General features: G+C 35.3%; 1 protein-coding gene across 11 annotated transcripts in view; it reads right to left on the bottom strand.

Moving 5' to 3' along the window:
* The window catches only part of CCSER2 (coiled-coil serine rich protein 2), a 114,846-nt gene that overhangs the window by 25,166 nt on the left and 64,183 nt on the right, over nucleotides 1-25,497 (bottom strand). For all 11 annotated transcript variants that reach the window (XM_074296376.1, XM_074296379.1, XM_074296380.1 and 8 more), the window contains 2 exons: nucleotides 10,124-10,210; nucleotides 8,871-8,957 (listed from right to left, as the gene is read on the bottom strand). In XM_074296376.1, the coding sequence (XP_074152477.1) occupies nucleotides 8,871-8,957; nucleotides 10,124-10,210 (174 nt within the window). The remainder of the gene's footprint in view (nucleotides 1-8,870; nucleotides 8,958-10,123; nucleotides 10,211-25,497) is intronic.

The raw sequence follows: 25,497 nt of genomic DNA, 5'->3' as shown, positions 1-25,497 counted from the left end.
TTGCTAGGACGGGACCATAGCAACTAGGTAAACAGCCCAGTTGGAGTATGAATTCCCTTCCTTGAAGGAAAAACTGTAAAAGAAAAATCCATTAAGTTAAGCTTCTAAATTGCTCCTTTGTACAAATGACTAAGAATTTTCTGTGAGTGAAAATGAGATCATAAAATAATTACAGCTTTTCATTTTCCCAATACAAGTTAAATCCTATTACAGTAAACAAGTTAGAGCAAAACATTCTTTGTGAAACAAAAAGAATGCATAAATGCTAATAAACAATTTCTAATTTAAAGAAAGAATTTAGATATTTCCTTTGTGTTCAGTGTAAAAAGATTTAATTTCTACCACATTGGTGAAGATAAAAAAGGGAAAATTGTTTGAAAATGTTGCCATAAAGTATTGTTATTTACTAAATTCTAAATTGAATTACTTGTAGTTCTAGAAATTATTTTACTATGTTCTTTCAAAACAACAAATATATAAACATACAGATAACAGGGTAGTAAAACAAGTACTGAATTAGAAGAAAATAGACATAGAGTTCAAATTCTAGTCCGCTCTAACTACCTGGGTGATCTTAGAGGTAAGCTACTGAATTTTAGTACACCTCAGTGTCCTGAGTTGAATTAGGAGACACAAAATGACTTTTCCATGGCTACACTGGTAGACAGTTAGCAGCAAATTCAAATCCAGTCCTTTTTTCATTACACTAAACAGCTTCTACAAAACACAAGGAAATGTTAACAGTATGATTTTCATTAAAGGACATGAGTTTAAGATGTACCATCTGAACTGGATTTTTTAGGCCTATTCTTTGCAGAAACTATTTACGTGTGACTATATTACAGGTACAATGCCTACCCTTCTGGAAATAATCCACTCATTCTATTTTGGGCATGAAGGTGGCAAAGTACAGTTTGGTTTGGGGAAATGATTAACAGATTAGATCTACTAAAGTGAAGTGTATTAGAAGAGTATTGGGAGATAAGTAGGCTGGGACCAAAGCAAGAGAATTTACAGAGCATTATTAAGGAACACATTAATAGAGCAGACTCTTCCTTCAAAGAACTCTCTTTTACTAGATTCTTTATTAAAAAACAAAAAAACAAAACAAAACAAAACAAAAAAAAAAAACCCCACCAAACTCTACAAATACTGTTTAAAGCTTAATGCTGTGCACAGATAAAAACAATAGTCTTGAAATTACTATTATGAGGAATTTGTGCTTGGGACACAAAGAAAAATGGGGGTGGGATCCCTTTTCAATCTAATGGAGAAATGACATGCAAACTAGTATTTACAAACAAGTTATATACAACACACTGGCATTAAGAGGGACAGAGAAAGGCTTTAAGAGGATTTAGCTGAGATCTGAAGAATGCCAGGAGTTAGAAATGAGGAGAGAGAGAATTCTAGGCATGAGGGACAATCAGTGAAAATGCAGAGCTGGGAAATGGGAGTGCCATTTATGAGGAACATCCAAGAGGCCATGTCACTTGGACTTTACAGAATATATGGTTGAAAATAAAGTATAAGAAATAAAAGGCAGGAGGATCCCCCTAACTCCCCCTCCAGATTATTGAAAGACAGATTAATTTTATATCTGAAACTTGAAGTCATAGGGAACATGATATGGTAAGAATTGGGCTTCAGGAAGATCAATTTGATCTGAGTAGAAGTCAGACTGCAGTGAGAAGAGACTTGAGACACACTCACTAAAGGTCACTGAAACAGATTTGGCATGAGATGATGACAACCTATACCAGAATAATAGTAAATTAAAGGAAAGAAGTCTAATTCATATGAGAAGGTTGTTTTTCAGCCTTGTTAACAACCAAACAACCAAGCATTTATTAAGCACCTACTATATGCTTTCAGGTACTAAGGAAATTCAAGATCTTTTTCTGTGATGTGGTATCCTCATTTTCTAGTCATGTACAAATCTAAGTTAATTGCAAGTTAAATATAAGTCACCAGAATGATAGTATGGCCAAAAAGGACTAAGGTGATATTAAGCTTTAATAGAAGTATTCAAGATTACAGAAATGACAATCTGGCTGCCCTGGTTCTAGAAGAACACTGTGTACACTTCTTAATGAAATATTTTAATAAGAGGAAAGAGAAGGGGAAAATATCAAGTACCAGGAATTAAGTGCCTTATATATGATCTTACTTGGGCCTCACAACAACTTGAGAAGGTAGATACTGTTATAATTCCCATTTTTACAGTTGAGGAAATTGAGGAAGACAGATGTTAAATGACTTGCACTGCATCACACAGCTAGGGAATATCCAAAATTAGATCTTAACTCTAGTCTGCCTCATTCCAGAATCAGCACTCAATCCTCTAGGTCATAAGAACACTGATAAGTTGGAGTGTCCCGAGTAAGGGAACCACCATAATTAAGGACCCTCAAGATCAATATGAAATTAATAAAAGGAAGTGGGGATATTTAGCCTGGTGAAGATAGACTAGAGATTAAACAGAGGGAGTGGCTGGAGCTAATGTTGGAAAAAGAGGATATATCATAGCATAATGACTGTCATCAGGTGGATGTAAAGTTTATGTAGAAGAAGAATCATACTTGTTCTGTTTGGTGTGAGCAGAAGAGAGCCAGAAACAAAAGCAGCCCAGTTCTTTAGGATGAACTCTATTCAAAAGCAGAAGTGGATGCCTCAGAAAGAGTGGGTTTCTCCCATATGGAGATCTCCAAAGTCTGGATGGTTCCTTTCTCAATGACTTTGCAGAAAGGATTCCTGTTCAGATGCTATATGACCCTTGAAGTCAGTCTTTAATCCTAGATCTATTTACTGAGAAACTCAACTCAATAATAAGACTTTAACAGATGACTTCTATACAGTCAACAAACACTATCATATCCAATTAGAAAGAAAACAGGGCTTTGCCTACTACTGTACTATAATGTTCTTCTCTAAAATATAATCTTCTCCAAGAGCAGGCTTCTTGGGGAGCTTTTGGAGGCAGCCTTCATTTCAGTTCAGAGCAATAATCACACCAAATGCAGCCAGGAGTTTAAGTCCAAATCCTTTATTTTCTCCTTCAAAGACTTGAATCTTTTCCTGGGGCCTGGTTAGCTTTAATAGAGGCCTATCTCTCTCCTTGGTTCCGAGAGCTCTTGTCACTAGTTCTTTGTCTCTGCCAGCTTCAGCCTCTTGTCCTCCCAATGTCGCTAGCCAGAACAAAGGTGGAAGTTGGAATGAATCTGACTCCTCCTCCAAGAGTGGACTTGTGGGTTTCCTGAAGTGCATTCTGGTTGAGAATCCTAGCTTATATATGCTTTTCTAAAGGAGTAAATCTTGTGGCAGTCTTAATAAGTACTAAGTACATTTAGAGAACTGTTAAGCACACTGCTAAACAACCATTGTCTCTTATCAATTCCACTGACTTAGCACCTTGTAAGAATTCTAACATCTCCCACTTTCTTTTGATTTAGAACATAAGTGGTCATGACCTCCCTGACTTCTCAAGGAGGTGAGAACCCCAAAAAAAGAAGGTGATCATGCCCTCCCTGACGTCTCAGGAAGAAAGATGAAAACACCAAAGGAAATGGGAAATCAAATCAGATTAGCGGGTTTCTAAAGGGGCTCACTTGAAACAGATATACATAAATCCATCAATATGGGAGGTATTACACATAATTACATAAATTACATAAGCACATAGCAATATAACATAGGCTAGTAGTAATGTAACAAATAACATGAATCAACATGAGGAATTATACATGTCCATAAGCCCTAGAAATAGCCCAAAAGGAATCTATTAGTCCATTAGCCAGGAATCCAATAATTCCTGTAAGTTTTGAAGTCTTGTAATAGTCTTATCTTGTGTTAGGGAATCCAATGATTCCTGATGGTTTTCAAGTTCTGCAACAGTCTTTATCAACAATTTTTCATCTCAAGGAATCCAATGATTCCTGCTGGTTTTCAAGTCCTGCAAGAGTCTTATCTTGTGTTAGGGAATCTGATGATTTTCAAGTCCTGCAACAGTCTTTATCAACAGTTTTTCATCTTAAGGAATCCAATTATTCCTGCTGGTTTTCAAGTCCTGCAACGTCTCATTATCAGCCATGCTCTTTCAGTATCAGATGTTTCTTAGATCTTCTCCTTTGTTTTGAGGTTTTTCTCCTTTTCTGTCTCTCTCCAGATACTCACTGCCACCCAACTGTTTTCTTCTCTGTCTATAGGAATACAAGCAAATCCTCTCTCTAGGGCCTTCTATTTACCACTTTCTAAATCTCTCCTCATCATCTGGCAATTACTGGAGCTGTTTGCACTGGACACTGCCCTATTGGTTTAAAAAACCTGTATTCTTCCCAATTGTAATTCCTTTCTGCTATCTGATTGCTTTTTGGTTGACTGATCATGTAATCTCTTTGCACCATGTGATTGCTTTTCAGCTGATAAATCACATCAGAGTCCTGACCTTCTAAAGATTCTCTGGGTGTAAATTCAGCTGCCATCATGCCCCACCTGTCTTTTGCATATCTTGGGGCTGGGCCCTGCCTCTCATTTCCCTGGGTCAATCTGAGGCCCAGTGGAAGGAAGCCCTTGTGGCATTTTGGACATAGGGTTTTAGGTCTTCTCTCAGCCTGTCTTCTCACTCTATCTCCATATCTACACTGAGCTCTCAGATGTCCAACTTTTCCACATTGAAAACATCAACAACTCTCTCTAAAAGTCTCTGCCAAGAGGGAACCTGTCTTCCCATGTTCATCATAGTCTGGGTATAAGCAGCATTTGTGCCCACTGTGGCACAACATCTTATGATCTCCTCTAAAGGAGCATCCTTGTGTAGTCCCCATATAATTCTTTTGCAAATCTCACTGGCATTTTCCTTAGCTAGTTGCCTGATCATTATTCTTGTAGCTGCATTTTCTCCAATGGTTCTTGTGACAGCTGTTTGCAAACATCCCACAAAATCCACAAACGGTTCATTGGGACCTTACTCTATTTTTGTGATGGTCCCCCCCGCCCCGATTTTTCCCTGGGAGGGAACCCCAAGCTTTTATTGCAGCCTTAAAAATTTGATCATACACTGTTATAGGATAATTAATCTGTTCTGAATTCTCTCCATACTGACCTTCACCTGCTAGTGGGTCAAAAGTGATTTGTATGTTAATTCCAGTTTGCCTATTTCATTGGGCTTGAATCCTACATAATTCATGATACTCCAAAAGCCACAACAAGATTTGTCCAGGTTCTAAACATGTCCTTGCTATGGACTTCCAATCACTTGGGGTTAGGACTTCATAAGCCAAATTATCTAGTAAAAATCTTAACATAAGATGATGTAGCCCCAATAAAGAGTGCAACCTTTTTTCGAATCCTTGATTTTTTCCAGATCAAAAGCAGTGTATCTTCTCCTTTGTTTACCTGAAAGATCAAGCTCTTCAATCACAGGGTATGCATTTATTTTTAAATCAGATACATCCTGTCCTTCTCTCTTAGCCTTGACCAATGCCTTTTGTAATCTTAACATTGCTTAATAGGTGGTTCTGTCTGTGTCTGTGTCTCTCTCCCTCCTCCTTTTCCCTCCATCCATAAAGGATTAATTGAGGGTAGTAGGTCAAGGATTGGGAAATGCTCCTGTTGTGAAGTGCCACACTCAGAATTGTACTTAACTCCATTCTTATTGATTCTTCATCCTTTTCACCTAGTTTAGTTGGCACCTCCCCCTCCTGCTCTTTCTTCTTTTTCCTTATTCTATAACTTAAATTGAGTCAGGTCCATTATCATTGTAGAATTGACATAATTGCTCTCCTACTAATTTCCATTCCTCTAGATCCAATTCTTTTTTTCCATAGAGAACCAAGGAGATATGCACTGTACAGTTGCCAAAAGTTTTGTGATCTTCTCCCAAATCATAATCAAAACTTGGCTTTTCATAACCCTGACAATGCTCTCTACACATTTTCCTTTAAGAGAAACAGAAGGCTGTTTTTAAAACATCTGTCCCATTTCAGAGCTTTACTTAGCTCTTTAACAAAGTTTCCTTGCTGTACTCACCCTAATTTCTGGGTCACAGATGAAGGTTCTTGGTCCCATGTTCAGGCACCAGAATGTTCTTTAAAATATGATTTTCTCTGAGAGCAGGTTTCTTGGAGAGCTTCTGAAGGCAGCCTTCATATTTCAGTTCGGAGTAAAAATCACCACAAATGCAGCCAGGAGTTAAAGTCCAAATCCTTTATTTTCTCCTTCAAAGACTTGAATCTTTTCCTGGGGCCCGATTAGCTTTAATAAAAGCCTCTCTCTCTCCTTGGTTCCGAGAGCTCTTGTCACTAGTTCTTTGTCTCTGCCAGCTTCAGCTTCTTGTCCTCCTAATGTCTCCAGTCAGAACAAAGGTGGAAGTTGGAATGAATCTGACTCCTCCTCCAAGAGTAAACTCATCAAACAGGATGCACTTCGGGAGACCCACAAGTCCACTCTTGTGGGTCTCCTGAAGTGCATTTTGGTTGAGGCTCCTAGCTCTCTTAAGGTGTGAATCTTGTGAAACTCTTAATAAGTACTAAGTACATTTAGAGAACTGTTAAGCACGATGCTAAACTACTGTCTCTATCAATTCCACTGACTTAGCCCCTTGTAAGAATTCTTACACTGTACAATACCAAGATGAGTCAGAGCCTTCTGAAGGCTACATTATAAAACCAGAAACACTCAAGGAGTGGAAGGATAGTCTGCGACATGACAGAACCATACAACTATAGCCTGAGTTCCACATCCCCAGAATTGTATTTGTAAGGCCATAAACTAAGAACAGTTTTTTACATTTTTAAATACAGTAAGATTTTACTTAAAAATAAAACCATTCTTAGCTTGTAGGCCCCCCCCCAAAAAAAAGGGTAGATTTGGCCCACAGGACTGAAATTTACCAACCCCTGGTCTAGACTGAAGAAAGGGAAGGACAAAATGCCAATAATGGAGATTAAACTTTAAAATATGTTTTGCACATATTCTCCACTCTCCCAGCAGGTTGTTAAATATTTACCAACACAAAGCTGAGTCTTAACTCACATAAGAACTCTTTCAACAATATTTCCCCCAAGTTGTGACCCATTTTTTGCTTGAATTCTTCCAAGTAAACTAAATACTTTCAGAAACAGCCCATTCCAACTTTTGGACAGGTATAATAATTAGGAAAATTTTCTTTATATACACCCATTTCTAGCTCCTCTGTTCTCATATTATTCTTCCATACAAAAGCCTGTAAAATACCAGAAGAGAACTAGCATATCCCTCCTTTACCTTTGCTCTTTTCTATCCTAAACATAAGCCTAATTCGTAAGGCATGATAATAAGTCTTTTTTAGCTAGTGGGGGGTCACCCTTCTCTGGACATTCTCTAATGCATCAACCAGAAAATGTAACAAAAGCAAAAGAAAGGAAGGTGAGATATTATAATTTAACCTTGGGTAGCTTTTTTTTTTTTTTTTATCATTAGACATGAGATGCTTCACCATCTGCATTTGTTTTTTTTAATCCCAAGACAGAATTCTATATTTTATCACTATTCATTTCCTCTATGTCTCATCATTTTAGTCTATCAAGATCTTTTTCTATTCTGATTCTATCATCCATTATATTAGACATTTTGCAGGGCCATTCCCAGGGTAGGGTAACTATGTCTTTGAACCAGAGCACTGAAATTTAAAAAGTACTGATAGTACCTACATTTCTTTAGCAGCACAGAAACACTTAAATTTAGAATTCTATTAGCAAGAATAAGTTAATTGAAAATTATTACATAGCATCTTTCTTTTCCTAATGACTATGCCTCCAATGAGCTCCTGTTTTCTCCATAGCATTCTGTAGACTCTTTAATATATTTGAAAGTGTATTTTTTGTGCTACTTGCCCCAGGTGCAAAAATGGCATTAATTATGGCCCTTTAGAAAAATAAGTATGTTGTTTATTATATCTGCATCTAAGTTTCTAATAAAAATAATGAACAAAACAGGCAGAGTACTGTGGAGCATACCTCTGAGACATCCCTTTTAAGTTAACTTAGATTAACCCCTGTTTATTTCCAGTCATTTAAAGGGAGCCACCTATCTATATTGTCATTTAGTCTACATTTCTTTATCTTATTCACAATGATACACAGATCTTTTATTTTTATTTTTTATTACAGCTTTTTAATTTTCAAAACATCTGCATGGAGAATTTTTCAACATTAACCTTTCAAAACCTTGTGTTCCAAATTTCCCCCTTTCCCCCACCTTTTCCCCTAGATGGCAATTAATTCAATGTGTGAAATATACATACATACACACATGTGTTAAATATACATACACACACATATATACACACATTAAATCATTAAATACAATATACGCATCCATATCTATACAATTATCTTGCTGCACAAGAAAAATCAAATCAAAAAAGGGAAAGAAAATAAAATGTAAGCAAACAACAAAAAGTGAAAATACTATGTTGTGATCCACATTCAGTTCCTAGTCTTCTCTCTTTGGATGTACATGTCTCTCTTCATCACAAAAATGATACAAAGATCTTGTCAAATTCTTTACTATGAGCCAGGTATGAAAGTGTTCTAATCTCCCTAGTAATGCTGACCACCCCTAAAGGAAATGAGAATAGTTAGATACAGCTGTTCTTGATGAAAAAGTGAGTTACAGTTACATCTTCCCCCTTTTGAAAATAGAGACATTTGCTCAAGTGATCTCAGGTAACAAAAAACTTCTGATTTAAAGATCTTGAAAATAGTGAGATTCAATATGATGGTTCTCAACAGGATGAAAAATAAAATGACTCAAAGCTACATCAATGGAGTTTGGAAAATGTGTTGCTTGGTGGAAAAGATTTGTGCTCAAACAGACACAGTCATACTTACAAGCTGCTGCTCCAACTGCTGGATTTTTTCATCCTTCTTCTTCAATTCTTCTTTAAGAAGTTTTATCTCATTTAACAGATCTTCATTCTAACACAGAAAACAGAAAAAAGGAAATATGAAATACTTGGGAAGGAGTTTCAGGAAGAGACACAAGGCCTAGGGCCTTCTCTACAAGGCCAGAATAAGAACACGTCAGAGATAGGACTTGAACTCACAATTTATTTCCATAATGACAGAATCCAATGATCCCACAGAAACTAAAATGATCTGTGACAAACTAAAAAAATTCCTTTGCGTTGATATATTTATGCAATATTCTATAGCATATTTCATTAATAATAAGGCTGTATAATTTACTGAAGAAACCAAAACTGAGAACTTAAATTTATCTGTTCCTATCTTTTAAAAAAACCTAATTTATAAATAAATAAATAAATAAATACAATTTTATGAAAATCAAATACTTGTAAACAATAATGAATTTGGGATTTAAGTTTGGTTTCTTTGGTTGGTTTCAGGCATAAGGGGAAAAAAAAACCTAAAAAACTTTGGAATTGGCAAGAAAAATCAAACCAAAACATTAAAAAAAAAAAAAAAAAAACTTCTGAATTACAAGAAAGAAAAGCATATCTAGCCAAAAATTAATCTGGGGAAGGGGGAGAATATATATATATAAAGGACTTCAAGCTCAATAAGTCAACAGTGTCACCTGATAGTCACCAAAACTATGGTGGCTTCATAAGAGGCAGAGCGTTCCCAGGACTGGGCACATCTGTCTCTCTATGTCCTCTAAACTGATCAGAACACAACTGAAGTACCGCATTTCATTCTGGTAACATTTCAGAAAGGATGCTGATAAGTTGGAGAGCATTTAGAACAAAGAAAACAAAATGAAGAAGCCCCCTGAAATATATGAAAGATGCTTGAAGAGATGGCTTTTTGGGGTGAAGAGAGGTAATTATGTTTTCGACATAGGGAAAACAGATTTAAATTGCTCTGTTTGATGTAAATGGGCAGAATAAGTTATGAAGAAGCAAAGCTGGATTTGCTGTAAGGAAAAACTTAATAGCCAGAACTAATCAAGAGTTTCATAAGGTAATGGATGTGCCCTCAAAGGTGGTGGTAAAACAAAGACTGGACAACTACATTTCAGGAATTCTTGTTCAGATTAGATAATAAGGCTTTCTTTTTTTTGTGATTTTGTGATTATAATGATTACAATGACAAATTAAAACAAATGGAACTTGTTTTACCTTATAAATCTGATCCCCAACTTCTGATTCTGGTTCTGGACTTGACGGTAATGACAGTTGAATATCTTGTGAGCCATTCCCATCATTCTATCCAAAAGAAAAAATAAATAAAAAAACAAGCACTAGTGAAATTCATAAGCACACTAAAACTTTTAGTCATATATTTCCCAATTTCTTAAACTGTGGCTTAAGACTCCATATAAGATCTCACAACTGGATGTGAGGGTCATGAAGTTATAATTTGATTATCAGTAAATATTTGAGTCATATACCTATTTTATATATTTATATACCTGGAGTCATGTAAAAAAATTTCTTGGATGAAAAGGGGTCACAAATAGAAAAAGTTTAAATGGTCCTGATCTATTTCAAGAGGTTCTCCATCTTTAAAACAGAGATGACAATATATGGCCAAAGAGAACAATTTCACCTGCTTTCTCTTCCCAGGCCCTGAAGGAATAAGCAGTAAAAATGTCCCCAAATAAGTCAGGAAGGAGAAAGAAGGTCATCTAGAGAACAAGGAGAATTTTGTCTTTGAATGATCAAGGATGTGATATAAAAGTGAAGTTCTCTTCAATGTTCCCAAGAACATACTGACCTTTTTGTGAGTGGTAACATGAAGGTAATGATTTATATGGTACTTCCTGAGTAGAAAGACAAGTATACTAACATAGCCACTGCTCTTAAAACATGGTGTTTTCAACTTTTAACACCTGACACCTTTCACTATGTTAGCAAAGCAGTGTTATTATCAACTGACTCAACATTAGTATTATTTACTGTCACAAGACAGCAAGCTTGATGCCAGACATTCCAAACCCCAATGACATGGAGACAAGGTTCCCGAGGCAATGGGGCCCCATAAAAGATGGAAGGAAGTCAAAGGGGGAGGGCCAAAGCATGGGCAAGGCTCTTTTTTGTAAGGAATAAGAAAGAATGGCCCTCCATCTTGAATATGAAAGATACCAAAAATTTGGTAGGGAAAAGTAAGGATTTTCTTCACTACTGGCACAATCTTATTTTGCCTAGGACTAATCCCATCATATAGTGTCTAATGAGTGAGTTTATCTGTAATGTTTTATGCTTCTTTTATTCTTCTTATAGTTTAGCTCATTGCTGAAATAAAAACATAATGTAAATAATATAAATATATAACATAGCTAATATAATACAACATAAATTATGTAATATAAGCATAACTACAAATGAATGCAAATCAATGGCATTGAAAGCATTTAATAAGAATTAGAACTTGAGAAACTTTGATCTGAATTCAAAGTGCAATTTTATTTGCCGAGTTAAGACTAGGGAAAAAGTACAAACCTATGTCATTTTCTTTTCATTTTCAAATAATTCTACATTTATGAAAAAAAAGTATTACTTTTTTTAGAAAAATTTAGAAAACTTATTATTACTTTAAAATTTTATAACTGCTCAGTAGTAAAGGGCACCTAACTTATGAAAAAGATCCCAGGACCATAGGTCACAAAACTTACTAAAGTTTTGGGGGGCATGTCCAATTTAACCTATTGTTCTCATTGCAGAAGAAACAGACCCCAAAAGACCCCCAAGTTGTGACTTCAAGGTCACATGGCCAGGAAATGGCAGAGCAAAGGGTTATAACCAAAGTTTCAGATGCAAAGCTCAAGATTCTTCCCACTATGAGGTGTTCCACTCTACTTTACTACAGGTTTTTGTATTAATTGACTCATGTCAATCAATGTGTGAAGATCTTGAATGGGAAGTAATGGCTCCTACTTATTTCCTTAAAAATGGCCACTGGTTTTGAGCTAGTCTTCCATATGTAACAAATGGTAGCTACTTTACTAGGACAGGCATATTTGCAATGTGCAGAATCTTTAAAAATTATTTATTTTAAAAAAACAAATAACATCAGGGAAGATTCAAAATATCTAACAATGAATTAGCAATTCAAGAAAGTGTGTGTGTGTGAATAGATGTAGATCTATATATACATATATACACATATATAGAAGAAATTATATTCATGAATATTAAATCATATTAATCTTTTCTTTACTTCCTTGCAAATTGTTCTTTTGTTCTCTGTTGTGCACCTTTTTTACTTTATTCTTGTTTTTCCTCCTTTCATTCCCTCCCCCCCACTTCTCCTCAGAGGCTATAAGAAAGGATATATTTATGTGTATGTGTGTGTGTATGTATGTATGTGTGTATATATATCTCCACTCATAAACACAAACACACACAACATCCTTCCTATCTCTGCTAACTCTCTGCTTTAATTCTGTTCCTTAAACTTGCCTGGCTATCCCCCCACTCATGGATCCCTTTTCTTTGTCTTCTTCCCACACCTTTTGCTTGCCTATCCTCCCATCCTTTCCCCTTATTTTTTTATAGATTTTGGAGGGTGCTATACCCCTTCATGATATATAGGTAATGTTGCCTATTTAACCTATTTCTGATATAATATGTAGTTTTCAGAACTATAAGCCCTCTTCCCCCCTCTAATACCTCTGTCTATTCTTCCTCTGCACATCATTTGTATAACATAATTAGTATTTTTACTTCAATTCTGCCCCAATCTTTTTTTTTAAGCTGTCCCATTGCTGATGGCAATCTTAAACAAATGATATACATTCCCATGCTTAAAAAAAAAAACACCAAATAATTTATCTATGTTGAATTCCTTCAAATTGACCTTTGATACTCTTATGTTAATTTCCCATTATGTTCTATTAAGTTTGCTTGACAGAAAATTCTGAAAATCTGCAAGTTTATTGAATATCCATTTTTTTTCTCGTTCAATATTATAAACAATTTTGCCAGATGTAATATTTTTGGCTATAGGGGCTAGTTCTTTTAATTGCCAGTAGATATACTTTTTAGGACCTGCAGTCATTTATTGTGGCTGTTGCCAAGTCCTGTATAATTCTAATTGTAGCTCCAGTGTATTTAAATTGTTTTTTTTTTTTTTTTCCATTGTTTTTTGCAAAATTTTCTCTTCGATCTGGGGTTTTAGAAATTTGGCAATAGCATTTCTATGTTTTCCACAAAGGTTCTCTTTGAGATAGTGATTGGTAGATTTCTTCCTATTTCTACTTTTTCCTCATGTTCTAACACTCCAGGACAATTTTCTTGGATTATTTCCTGCATTATTGTGTAAAGGAGCTTTTTTTAGTCAGAGCTTTCAGATAGTCCAATTATTCTTAATTTTCTCTTTTTGACTTTGTTCTCTAGATCTGTCGTTCTTCCTATAAGATTCTGTTCTATTTTTTCATTCTTTATAATTTGTTTTGTTATTTCTTGATCTCTTTAGCTTCATTGGCTTCCCTTTGCCCAATTCTAATTTTCAGAGTTATTTTCATCTTTGAGGCTCTGTATGTCCTTTTCTAGTTGGTTCATCCCCCCCCCCCCCCCATAATCCTGTTTTTCTTGGATGGTTTGTTTATTTAATTTTTAGTTTTTCCTCAATGTCTCTCATTTGATTTTAACTTTTTTTTTTCTTGTATAAATTCTCTCTGGGCAGACAATCAATTCATATTATAAAACTTTTTTTTTTTTTTTTTTTTTTTTTTTTGTAACTTCAATGTCGTCCTCTGAAGATTAACCCTGGTCTTCCCTGTTCCACCATAGTAAGTTTCTAATGGTTGGGTTCCTTCTCTGCCGGTTCTTTTTTTTTTTTTTTTTTAATAAGAAGTATATATTATTGTAAGGTTCTCTAATCATGCTGTATTGGGTGGTGTCCCTAGCTTCACTTCAGCTCTCCCCTCTGACCTGGAACTCCAAACCAAGAGCTTCCCATTTCTGCAAGTGGCCCCACAGCCAGCAGCATTTATGCCCCACTGCCTCTGCACTTCTAGTGTGCTGGTTCCTTCTCGCCCAGGCTCAGACTCAGACCCCACAGTTGGTGAAAGCAAGGTTTCTGTGGTTCCCTGCTGAGGCTCCAGCCACATCCAACTAGCCCCCAGGAGTCCCCACTAGGAGTTTAAGCAGAGCTAGCCTGGAGGTGTTTGTACTTTACAGGGATTAATTCCCAGCCTAGGGGCCTCAGATCCTCTAGGGTTGTTCTACAAGACCCAATTTTGCCCTAAGTCTTCTGGATTTTTCACCTGTCAGTGTTTGCCTGGAGGCACAATTTGTTCTATTTGTGGGAGAAATCTGGAGAGCTTGAAATTTACTGACCTACTCTTTCATCTTCCCAGAATCTTCCTCACAATGTGCAGAAATTTAATCATAATCATAGGACTTAGACTTAGGGTTTTAGAGATCAGGCTTTGAAACCTATTTGCCTTGATCAAGTACTCTTTCTACAATCCCCCACAATACTATATTAAAAAGGAAAAAGCATTTATGTATGTGCTAGGCACTGTGCTAAGTGCTTTTAGCAAATATTCTTTCATTTGATCCTTACAATCACCCTATGAGGTAGGTGCTATTATGATCCCAATTTTACAGATGAGGAAATTGAGGCTAATAGCAACTGAATGACTTGTCCAGCTACTAAGTCAGGGCAAATTTGAACTCAGGTCTTTTTGATTTCCAGGCCCTGTGCCCTATATACTATGACATCACCACTGTCTCATTCATGTTGACATTGCAAAGTGGTAGTTAGGAGCATTTGAACAAAAAAAAAAAAAAGCTTGGGCATTATAAAAATGAGAATTATGTTTGCTGTACAAGAATGGAAAAATACATGAAGAAAATCTGAAAATGTGCCTAGCTAGTTTTTGGCAATTGGGATTAAGTGGCTTGCCCAGGGTCACACAGCTAGGAAGCAATAAGTGTCTGAGGCCGCATCTGAACTCAGGCCCTCCTGACTTCTGGGCTGGTGCTCTTATCCACTGCTACTAGCTACACCTAGCTGCCCTCCCTTTCTAGTTCTTAAAGAAGTTGAAAATGTCACAATGAACTATGAAAAAAGCAAATAACCACATCACATTTTTGACCTGTTACAATTATCATAAGAAATGTCGCTTATAATGTTAGATATTACATAGTACAGTAAGAATAAATTTATCTTTTAACGTTGGAAAATAAACTTTAAAAATTTTTTCCAAAAAACTGAATGTTACATTCTCTAAATGTCCAACTATCTTTGAAGCCCTTTAATCATTTTTGATAGAAATCTTTCTAAAATATATATTTATTATCTGATTTGCAATTTAATCTTTCCCTAATAAATAAATTAATAAACATACTTCAATAAGAGTGATATTTTGGATTTAATTAAAGCTGTTTGCTGAAACTGTCCCAGTCTTCTAAATTGAATTATTACATCCCCATTCTTTATTTTTGTCCATGTAGGCTGCTCCTACCCTCTTTTCCAGGTCAAAATGAATAATCTTCTTTCAGAAAAATTACCTCAAGCAATCCAAAAGTTCCCTTCTAATTTGCCATCCCTCAGCCTCTGAGTAAGGGCTTTCCCTATTTAAAAAAAAAAAAAAAAAGTGCCAGAATTCTTTGACCTGTTTCAGGAAGCAAAGGTCCTTCCCTTTTTATTACTTGATCATGTTTTGGATAAGTAAAGGGACTAGATAACTGACTTTTGGAACTAGTCTGCAGCTATTGTTTTTGGCTCCAATTTATAGCCAAGTTTTCTTTGTAGGTATTGGGGTTCTTTGGATTTGAAGTTGAATGGAATTTCTATTTTTCAAATACTCTTAAGTGCCACTATAAACATTACTTGATTAGGGTACATCAAGGAAAGACCTGGAAAAACTGTACATACCACTGCAATGGTACACATTCTTAGGCTCTGCTAAAGAGAAACTGATTTTACACCCCCGAGTTATCCTAAGAAATACTGTGAGAGCCAGAAGCTACCTTTCTGCAATTTGACAAATAATGTGATGGTCCCATCCTGTCCACAATGAGGGCACCACATTCCAGGCACTACAGTGGCAATCATACAGAAGAGGCTTTTATTCTGGCACTAAATCCACACAGTCAAGTTTTCATCTGTGGAATTCAGAACTGAGTCAACTAGAATTTCACAATCACTATAGTTGTTTCTTAAGAATGGCCCTTGAATTTATTCAAGACTTTTAAATTTATCATTGAAAGAGGACATGAAGCAATGTGAAACCCACACACAGAATGTTAATATCATTCCAGTGGTCTTAGAAATATCTGTACGGGCAGATGTACATCCACATAGTATTTACGGGATAAATTAATGAATTTTACTGGTTTACTTTTAATGTAACATTAGGAAGATATTTTAATTTGTTTAATAAAACTTCAAATATCCTCATGATTTTGATTTTAAAAACTGTATAGTAATTATTTCATGATTTTGATTTTGAAAACTGAGTATCAGGTATAATTATTTTTCTTGGGTTTTATATAATTATTTAAATATACTATTACATATTATCATTAAAAATTATTATATTTATCTGAAGAACCTGAAGACCAAGTTTTTTTAATATGTAGCTAAATGAAAATACATAACAAAATTAAGTTACTACAGACAACATATCAAACCATGTGGTAGAATTAACTCTAGAACCTTCCAGACTATGAAATACACATATATATTAAACATAGTCATAAGCTTCCAGAATCAGTTCTGTAACCCAGTTCCCAGAATCAATATTTGTTATGTAATCAAGAAACCACTTTCAATTACTGAATGTGACAATTTTAAAAGGGATACTTAAGACACTGTCATTCTTTTCTAATATTCCTCCCTCTAGTTCCCTGTCTTCATTCTGAGAAAGAAATGCAAAATATTGTAGTATAAGGGTAATGCCAACAGTGACAACAATGACAGCAGCACTTACATGGTGTTTTAAGGTTTGGAAGAGGACTTTAGGAACAGGCTATCTCATTTGATCCTTACACAAACCTGAGGTGGGTTTTATTATGTATCTTGCTCAGGATCACACAGCTAGTGAGTATGAAAGGCAGGCCTTTCTGACTTCTAGTCTAACATTATCCAATATGCTAATCTCTATAAACCCTCCAAACCAAAAAACTCTCTGCCTCTCAGCAAGATTTTTGATTGAAACTAAAGGCAGTATCCTAGCAGAATCTGATCTCAAATGTTACTACAAAACTGGAATCATCAAAACAATTTTGTTTGGGTAAGAAATCATTAGGTTGATCAGTGGGACAGATCAGGTACACAACAAACTGAGGCAAAGAGGCATTGTAATGAATTTTTTTTTAAACTCAAGATTCCAGATATTAGGACAAGAACTAACTATTCAAAAAATGGTTGGGAAAACTTTATTTGCATTTATATACTTATTAAGTCATCTAGCAAAACCTATGTACAGACCAACATCTTACTCTGTGCATCAAAATAAGCTTAACATTGGAACATGATTTAGATATGAAGGATAAGGGGCAGCTAGGGGGCACAGTGGATGGAGCACCAGCCCTGAATTCAGGAGGACCTGAGTTCAAATCTGGTCTCAGACACTTAACACTTCCTAGCTGTGTGACCCTGGGCAAGTCACTTAACCCCAGCCTCAGGGAAAAAAAATTAAATAGATATGAAGAATAACATCTTAAGTATATAAGAGGAGAATGAAATCAGTTAACTGTCAGATCTATGGATACAAGAAGAGTTTATGACCAAAGAAAAGACAGAGAAGCCCATAGGAAGTAAAATGGACATTTGATTACATAAAGTTAAAAAGTACCACTTCATACCAATCAGATTAAGTTGGCAAAAAAGGAAATTACAATGCTGAAAGGGCTGAGGGAAAAGTGGTACTTTAATGCATTGTTAATGAAGATGTGTACTGGCCCAACTCCTATTAACTCTATATCACAAAAAGATCAAAGAAAAACAAATGGAGAGCTGATGCACTCAAGTTCAAATTGAAGAATATTTTCGTTTCTTTCTTTTTTCTGTTGTTTTCAGGAGGGGGAAAACCTGGCTAATGTGGAAAATTGTTTTGAATGATGATGCATATTTGCAATGTGTTTTGTTTTCTTTACTTTTTCAATAGGTAGAAGAGGAAGAAAGGGAAGGAGAAAATTGGAATTGAATATAAAATTGAACTCTTTTTTTTTTTTTTTTTTTTTGAAAATGACAAAAGAAACTTTAAGGCAGTATTTTTAGCATCTAAGATAGAATTCAATTTTCTGAAGATAAGTTGAACATCATAATAATCAGGAAGCCTTGGGTCCAGGTCTCTCTCAGACACATACTTTGATCCTATGCAAAACACTTAACCTATCTCAGTATTGGGGAACTCTAGAAGACTATAAAAATGTACAATTTTTGTGGATATCCATTAATGAAAGTAGTTTTCCCATACTGAGAACCTAATACCAATGAAATATCATTAGTCAGAACTTATCTGGAATTAATCTAGTTAGGGAAAGAAGAGATTCAGAATTCTCAAGAAAGAGCATCAATCTTGGAAGTCAGAAAATTAATTTGGGTTCTTTACCTAAACTAGTTTGTAATCTTGGACAAATCACTTAAGCTCTCTATATCTCAGGTCTTAAATTTGCAAAATGCAGATCAAGATAAAAGCCTATGAAATTTGTAGGGATGTTAGGAGCCTAGAATGAAACTATAGTTTGTAAAAAACGTAAAACTTTACAAAAGTTTTACAAAACTTTACAAAGTACTCCATAACTTAGAATATGTCACACATCAACAAAGAGCAATGATACTTTTGATATGGTTTTTGAGATGATGATGTTCCTCAAATTTAAAGTTCCTTAAATATAGTCTTTTTTTCTAATATGCCTTGTATCTAATATGTATTCAATAAATATTGGTTGTACTGAATTTTCATGTATGCCATTATTAAAAGGTTTGCATTGTAAGAATATAATATAAAATTTCTTTAATTACATATTCCTGTTATGCCTGCCAATGGTAATGTCTACCATTTAAAAAAATAGTAAATCAACTGAAAACAAACATTTTAATATTAAATTCATCACTTAGCTCTTTTTAATAATGTGGTGATTCAATGAAATCCCAATAGACATGACATGTGATGGAAAATGTCATCTGTATACAGAAAAAGAACTATGGAGACTAAATGTGGATCGAAGCATGGATTTTCATCTTTTTTATGTTGTTGTTTGCTTGAGTTTTTTCCCTTTCTTGTGGTTTTTCCCCTTTTGATCTGATTTTTCTTGCACAACACTCAAATATGAAAATATGCATAAAAGAACTGCATATATTTAATCTATATCAGACTGTTTGCTATGTTGGAAAAAAGAAAGGTAAGAGAAAAGCAGGAGAAAAACTTAGAACATAACATCTTACAAAAATGAATGCTGAAAACTATCTTTACAGGTATTTGAAAAAAATGAAATAGTATTAAAGAGAAAAAAAAAGTTCAAGTAACCTAAAAAGTCAAATCAACAAGCATTTATTACAATAAATAATAAACTATTATTATTATAAACAATAATATAAATTCATCTCTGGCACAATTCCAGTAAAATTTCACAGTTATCCCTCCCCACTTGCCTTAGTAACTTTTAAACATTGGGTATTTTCTAAGATATTTGCCATTATGACTATTCTGCAAGACAAGAATAGGTAGTCTTAGGAAAATGTGTCTAACTTGGATAATTCTGAAAATAAAATGACCAATAAAAAGAGTATTTTTCATGGAAGACTGAAAAAATAACCATCTCAGAAGGATTGGAATGGTCAAGCTTCATAAGACAGAAAAATCAACACATGTAAATATGAAATACAAAGTTCATTCCAGAGGTTGCCAATAACCTTGAGTTCACCACTAATATCACTTAACTATACTTTGTCACTTAATTCTAAATATCTTAGAGACTGGCTTTCCTATTGTTTCAGCAAGATTTCTGGGCTCAATCAACAATTTGCATTGACTGAATGATTCACTGATCCTATTCACTGTCCCATTTTAGAAGGATTTTCTTGTTAGCAAGGCAACCAGTTGCCCAAACCTTTGATGATCTCAAGATTTTAGGGAAATGAAAAGTAGTTTTTCCCTGAATAAAAAAAGGTCGATGTCCCTAATCTATGCTGTCCAGGAAACTGTGCTTTTTCAAAAAATTAACATTATAAATATCTTGAGATTTATATCCATGTTAACTCCCACCCTTTTCAAACATAGTATTATGAACAGATACTTTAGAACTTTTCATACTTTATTAAACTGTGGGAAAAGTCCATAACAAATACCATCTTACCCAACTGGTTCGTGTAAGCTGCAAACACTGGTATCTTCCTACATGTTCCAAGACACTTGAAATAGACATAACTAATTTACATTTTTAGAAAACTAACAGGATCATCACTACAGGATTTGGTAGTACTGAAAAATCCATTGTTGACAAACATCATCAGTGAGGTCAACAAAGCTATTTTGTCTTTGAGATATGTTGTAACTCAGTCACAAAGATACCAAAAGGTAGAAGAGTTGGGGAAAATTACTTTGAAAACTTTTTTTTAAAAATATCTTCACACAGAAGGAAATGGACAAAGTACATTTCAAATATATAGACTCTGGAATTTAAAGAAAAGATATTTATTTAAAATATTAATAAATAATTGCAATTCATATGTGAAATCTTGCAATAAGATCATGTAAACTATGGTTGAAATGAATTTTAAATTTAAATTAATTTTTAAAAATGAAAAATTCCAATAATTTCTTGAAAGTTAATAATGACATGCTGGGGAAAGGAATTGTATTTCAATATTTTACATTAAAAACCTCTAGACTTCTAAAATAAGCTTCAAAAATCTCTAAAGAGATAAGAAACTTTCTACAAAACTTTTAGAAAAGGACAATGAGAGGAACAGGAAGACTAGCAGGTATAAAAAGGACGAGAAAAACCTAATAAGAAGAAAAACATTTCATAGCATTTTATTTTTCCAAATACAAGCAAAGATAGTTTCCAACTTTCATCTTTGCAAAACCTTATGTTTCAAATTTTTCTTCCTTATTCCTTTCCTCCCCCCTATCCTACACAGCAAGCAATCTGATATAGGTTAAACAGGTGAAATGAGAAGAAATTATTTCAACAAAAGTTTAAAGAGAGGACAATGCCTTGGTCAATATGGAAGACCACCATGAAAATAATCTTTTGTGATGCACCACCATCTATTGTAATAGATGAGAAGACAGAGAAAGATACAAAGAACTCAATAAAATCTTATAAATGAATTAGATCCATCCATATTACTCAATAATTACATATGCAATGATTTCATCACAAAGGGAGGCAGAGCTTGGAAGGAAACTAAATAATACAAAAATGAGATAAAGTTATATCAAAATCAGATCCAGGTTAAATATGTTGCCAGCATTTTAATTTTTAAAACCCACTGAGGGAATAATTCTAAAGTGATGTGGGAAAGGAAGGTATGCTACAGAGAAAGGTGACTTTTCAAAACCAATATTTGCATCTTTCAATGACAAGAATGCTCTACACAATTGTTATTGAAAATGAGGAGAACACAGACTGACTTTTATCAATAAAATGTTTTCTATGGGAAAATCCATTCCCAGGCAAACAATTTTATTAAAGGTACAAAAAATATAAAATCTTACTGTAATTATGAGTGTTTTTAATTTAAATTATTATTATTGTTATTATTTTTAAAGAGGATGGGGTAAAGAAAGCTGTCATCAAATAAATGTATGGCTAGGAAAAAAAAGGCTCATGGTGGGATGTCAGCAGGAAGTACCATCTGCAATTCCAAAACAGAAAAGAAAGTGTGTGTGTATGTATATATACACATATATAACATGGAATATGATAATATATTTTAAGCATTTGTTAATGTAATATTAAGAATGTTTTGCATTTTAAGTATTTATTTTGTGGACCAAGAAATAAATAGCTGATACATACATATATATCCCCCCCTAATTACCTACTTTGTACATCCAGTACCTTTTTTCAAGAAGCAATCTCTTTTGAGGAGACCCGAAACATAAGTCATATCTAAATTTACCTAGTTTTATACTTGAATGGGGGTATAATAAGACAGAAGAGTTATAGAAAAAAAGCCTGATGCCCTCCTCTTGGGGTTAGCCTCACCCTATCTTCAGGATGAAACTGGGATCATTCTGAGACCAGAGCTGCTTTTTATTTGAAGAGAGGAGTCTCCCCTGGGCTTTGGAGGAAACAGCAACACTGATAAAAATCACATATCTACTGGAGTATTAAGAGGTTAAATAGAATTTTATTTAACTCAGTGAATTCATCTAAATCCCAAGAAGGCACAAATTTATTCAGAATAAAAATAAGAGGATTTTCTCAATGGTTTCTCCTAAAATTAAACAATTTAAGCCCTATTAAAAATAACAGCTTTATCCTCATGAGCAGTAAATTATCTTTGTATACCCATTCTTATATTTCTTCATATACTGTATGCACTTTAATAAACATAAATAACTAAATGGTTTAATAAACTAAGGGAGCAAAGAACCTCTAACCTAAGAGTTAGATTGGCCCCCAGGTAAAGATCTGTTTGGTCGTCATGATCAGCAAAGCCTAGAAAAGAATTTTCCCCCTGATTGGAGGCTGACTCAATTATTTCTTTCAGAGTAGAATCCTGGAATATCTAAAGATAAAAATCTATTGAAAATTAAAACTACTTCAATTATTATCAAAGGTTAGTAATAAAAGCTTGAAGCCAGTTCAAACATGTAATGATAAGAGCAGTTTACCTATAAGAGCACTGAATCTGCCACTCTTTTATCCCCCTCTTTCACCTTCACGTTCTGCCATGCTTTATTTATTTCTCTTTGATATTCTGTCTTTCTCTTCTATCATTATCAAGTCTTTATCCTCCCTACTATTTTCCCATGATTAGTCAAATTGTGGAATGGAAATATATGTATAAATATGCTTCATTCACTGAACCTCTAACCCACATAACTTGCCTTTCTCCCAGAAAAATAAAAATAAAAACACAATGAAGAAGTCTAAGGGAGAGATCAGATTTACAATATTCTAAAAAGAGGAAGGAGGACTTCCAGGTCATTGAGCAGATCTTTAGAAGAGTTTAGTAAGAAACCTAGACAAGAACTCATAGTGGAGGAAAAGGCAAAGGGGGGACTGTTAACTACGCTAGGAGTCCCCAAACCAAGGAAACCACAGACTCCTCAAAATACAAAGAAGGGTTAAGAAGAAACATTTATATAGCACTTACTATGTGCCAGACACACAATGATCCTGAAGACAGGTGTCACTATTATTTCCATTTTATAGTTGGGAAAATTGAACCAACAAAAAGTGCAGTCATTTGTCTCTCAGAGCCCAAGTCTAGGCCCAGTACTAGAGCGCCCCAGGATGGAATGCCAGGAGAAGGTGGGTCTGAGGCCCACATTTATCCCGTTACTCCGAAGATGTGGCCCAGCACTGAGTGAGGGGGTTAGAGCCAAGCAGACAAGACAGTGCCCGCCCTCCTTCTGGACAAAAGAGCCTTCTCTGTTGGGGGCAGGCACCTGGTCAACATCTAGCTCCCATGAACCATTCCTTGGTGGTGATGAGCAGGAGGAGGAAGAGAAGAGCAAAAAAAGGGGTGAGAGTTGGAAAAGGAAGATGAGGAGGAGAAGGAAAAGGAGGAAACAAAGACACACAAGGAGGAGACAGCCTTTGCTCTGAAAGAACCCAAAGAAGCCCATTTGGGGTAGGCAGGAGGGATTTGGAGCCTGGGGGGGTTCTGCTGCTGGGTCTCACAATCAGCATGTCAGACAGAAGGGGGATGGAGGTTTTAGGGGGCCCAGCTCTTAGGCAGGATCTCTCTCTTGCCTCTCTACACTAGGGAAGAGCATACAAACATATGTTATATGAAAATGAGGGCTCCAGGGAGAGCAGAAATGGGCAGATAGGCCACAACATAATCTACACTTACTGTAATAAGCGTTTACAATGTGATCAAAATCAAAAAAGTCTGTGGTACAAGATAACAAAACTAATGTCAATGCCTCCAAGTAATGAATGTCCAAGCGAAGCATTATTGTACTTTTTCAGAGCAGCCTGGGAACAGCCAGTTGAGTAGGGACAAACGTTTAGCCCTGGAACTGTATGAGGATGGATCATGGCTTCCTCCAGCCCTTCCTGAAGGATATCTGCATCTTCTCTTCTCACTTGGCCTCAGAGGTAGCACAGTTCCCCAGTCACTTGTCTCCTGGGCTACCTTCTCATGCTCTTCCCCTATTCCTTCACTGAAGTGATCCCAAGACTCTGTGCTGGATTCTCTCTACCCCCTTGGCTTCAACTATCACTTCTGGTGAATGAGTCTACAATCTTCTATGTCTTCTACTCAGACCCTCTAATGACCTATAAATTCTCTCAAGCTAAAGGTTCTACCAATAGATCAAACTCATTATGTCCAAATATCATCAGCTTTATGTTTTCCCCCTAAGAAATGCTCCCACTTCTGATATTATTTGGCAGTTTCACCAAGCATTCATCCTATTTCCCATGTTTGACCTCCACATTAATCCTGATTCTTCTTTTTGTTTTGCTTCCAAATCTCTGATGCCTCCACAGCTACCTCACAGGCCTGTATTATTATTTCTGCTAACTATTAAAATGGGCTCTAAACAGTAGTCCTACCTCTACATTCTTTTTTTCAATCCATCATTCACACTTATGCCTTTTCTTATAGATTTCTTTATGAGCTTTAAAGCACTGGAGATATTACAATTATTGCACATAGATAGCACAGTTGTTAGAGGATTGGTCATAGTATCTGGAAGACTTCTGAGTTCAAATCCTGCCTCAGATCATTACTGGCTCTGTGAGCCCAGAGACAGGGTTCTTTCTCAGCTTTAATTTTCTCACTTGCAAAATGCAAGGGTTGAATCCAAAAGACCCTCTACAATGGTTATAAATCTATAATGCTATAATTTATATAGGTATGATAGTTATCTACTCAAAACTCTTTAATTACAACTTCTACAGTTATCATATATGACTTTATATTACAGTTATTAGTGTATTTATCGCATCTTCCTCCTGAACTACAAATACCATGAAAGAAGAAACCACATATTAGCTGATTTCTGGTCATTCCTAAGCACCCAGAACAATGTTCTAATGTCACACAAGAGGCACTTAAATATTTGCTGAAGTAAGATGAATCAGTGAATGCCATAACCAAAAGTCTATCATAAGGTGGCAAAAAAGAATTTTAAGTAGCTTGATAGCCCAGACCTTACATAATAATCAGTATGCTAATTTCTAATTCTGTCCTCTCAAATCACTCCCCCACAATTTTTCCCTTATCATTCCCTAGAGAATAAGTCGTCTCTATCCTTGTGGGAAAGGTGATGTCTATTAGCTCTGCCTTCCTCCAGGTGCTCTCCAAGCCTAGAGTTACAGTTTGGCAATTATGGCTTACTGGATATAGCACCAAGCCTGCAGTCATTTACTATCTGTGTTACTTTGGGTAAATCACT

The sequence above is a fragment of the Sminthopsis crassicaudata genome, chromosome 2 (genome assembly GCF_048593235.1).
Source record: "Sminthopsis crassicaudata isolate SCR6 chromosome 2, ASM4859323v1, whole genome shotgun sequence".
Taxonomy (NCBI): Eukaryota; Metazoa; Chordata; class Mammalia; order Dasyuromorphia; family Dasyuridae; genus Sminthopsis; species Sminthopsis crassicaudata.
This window is presented reverse-complemented; position numbering and strand designations above follow the sequence as displayed.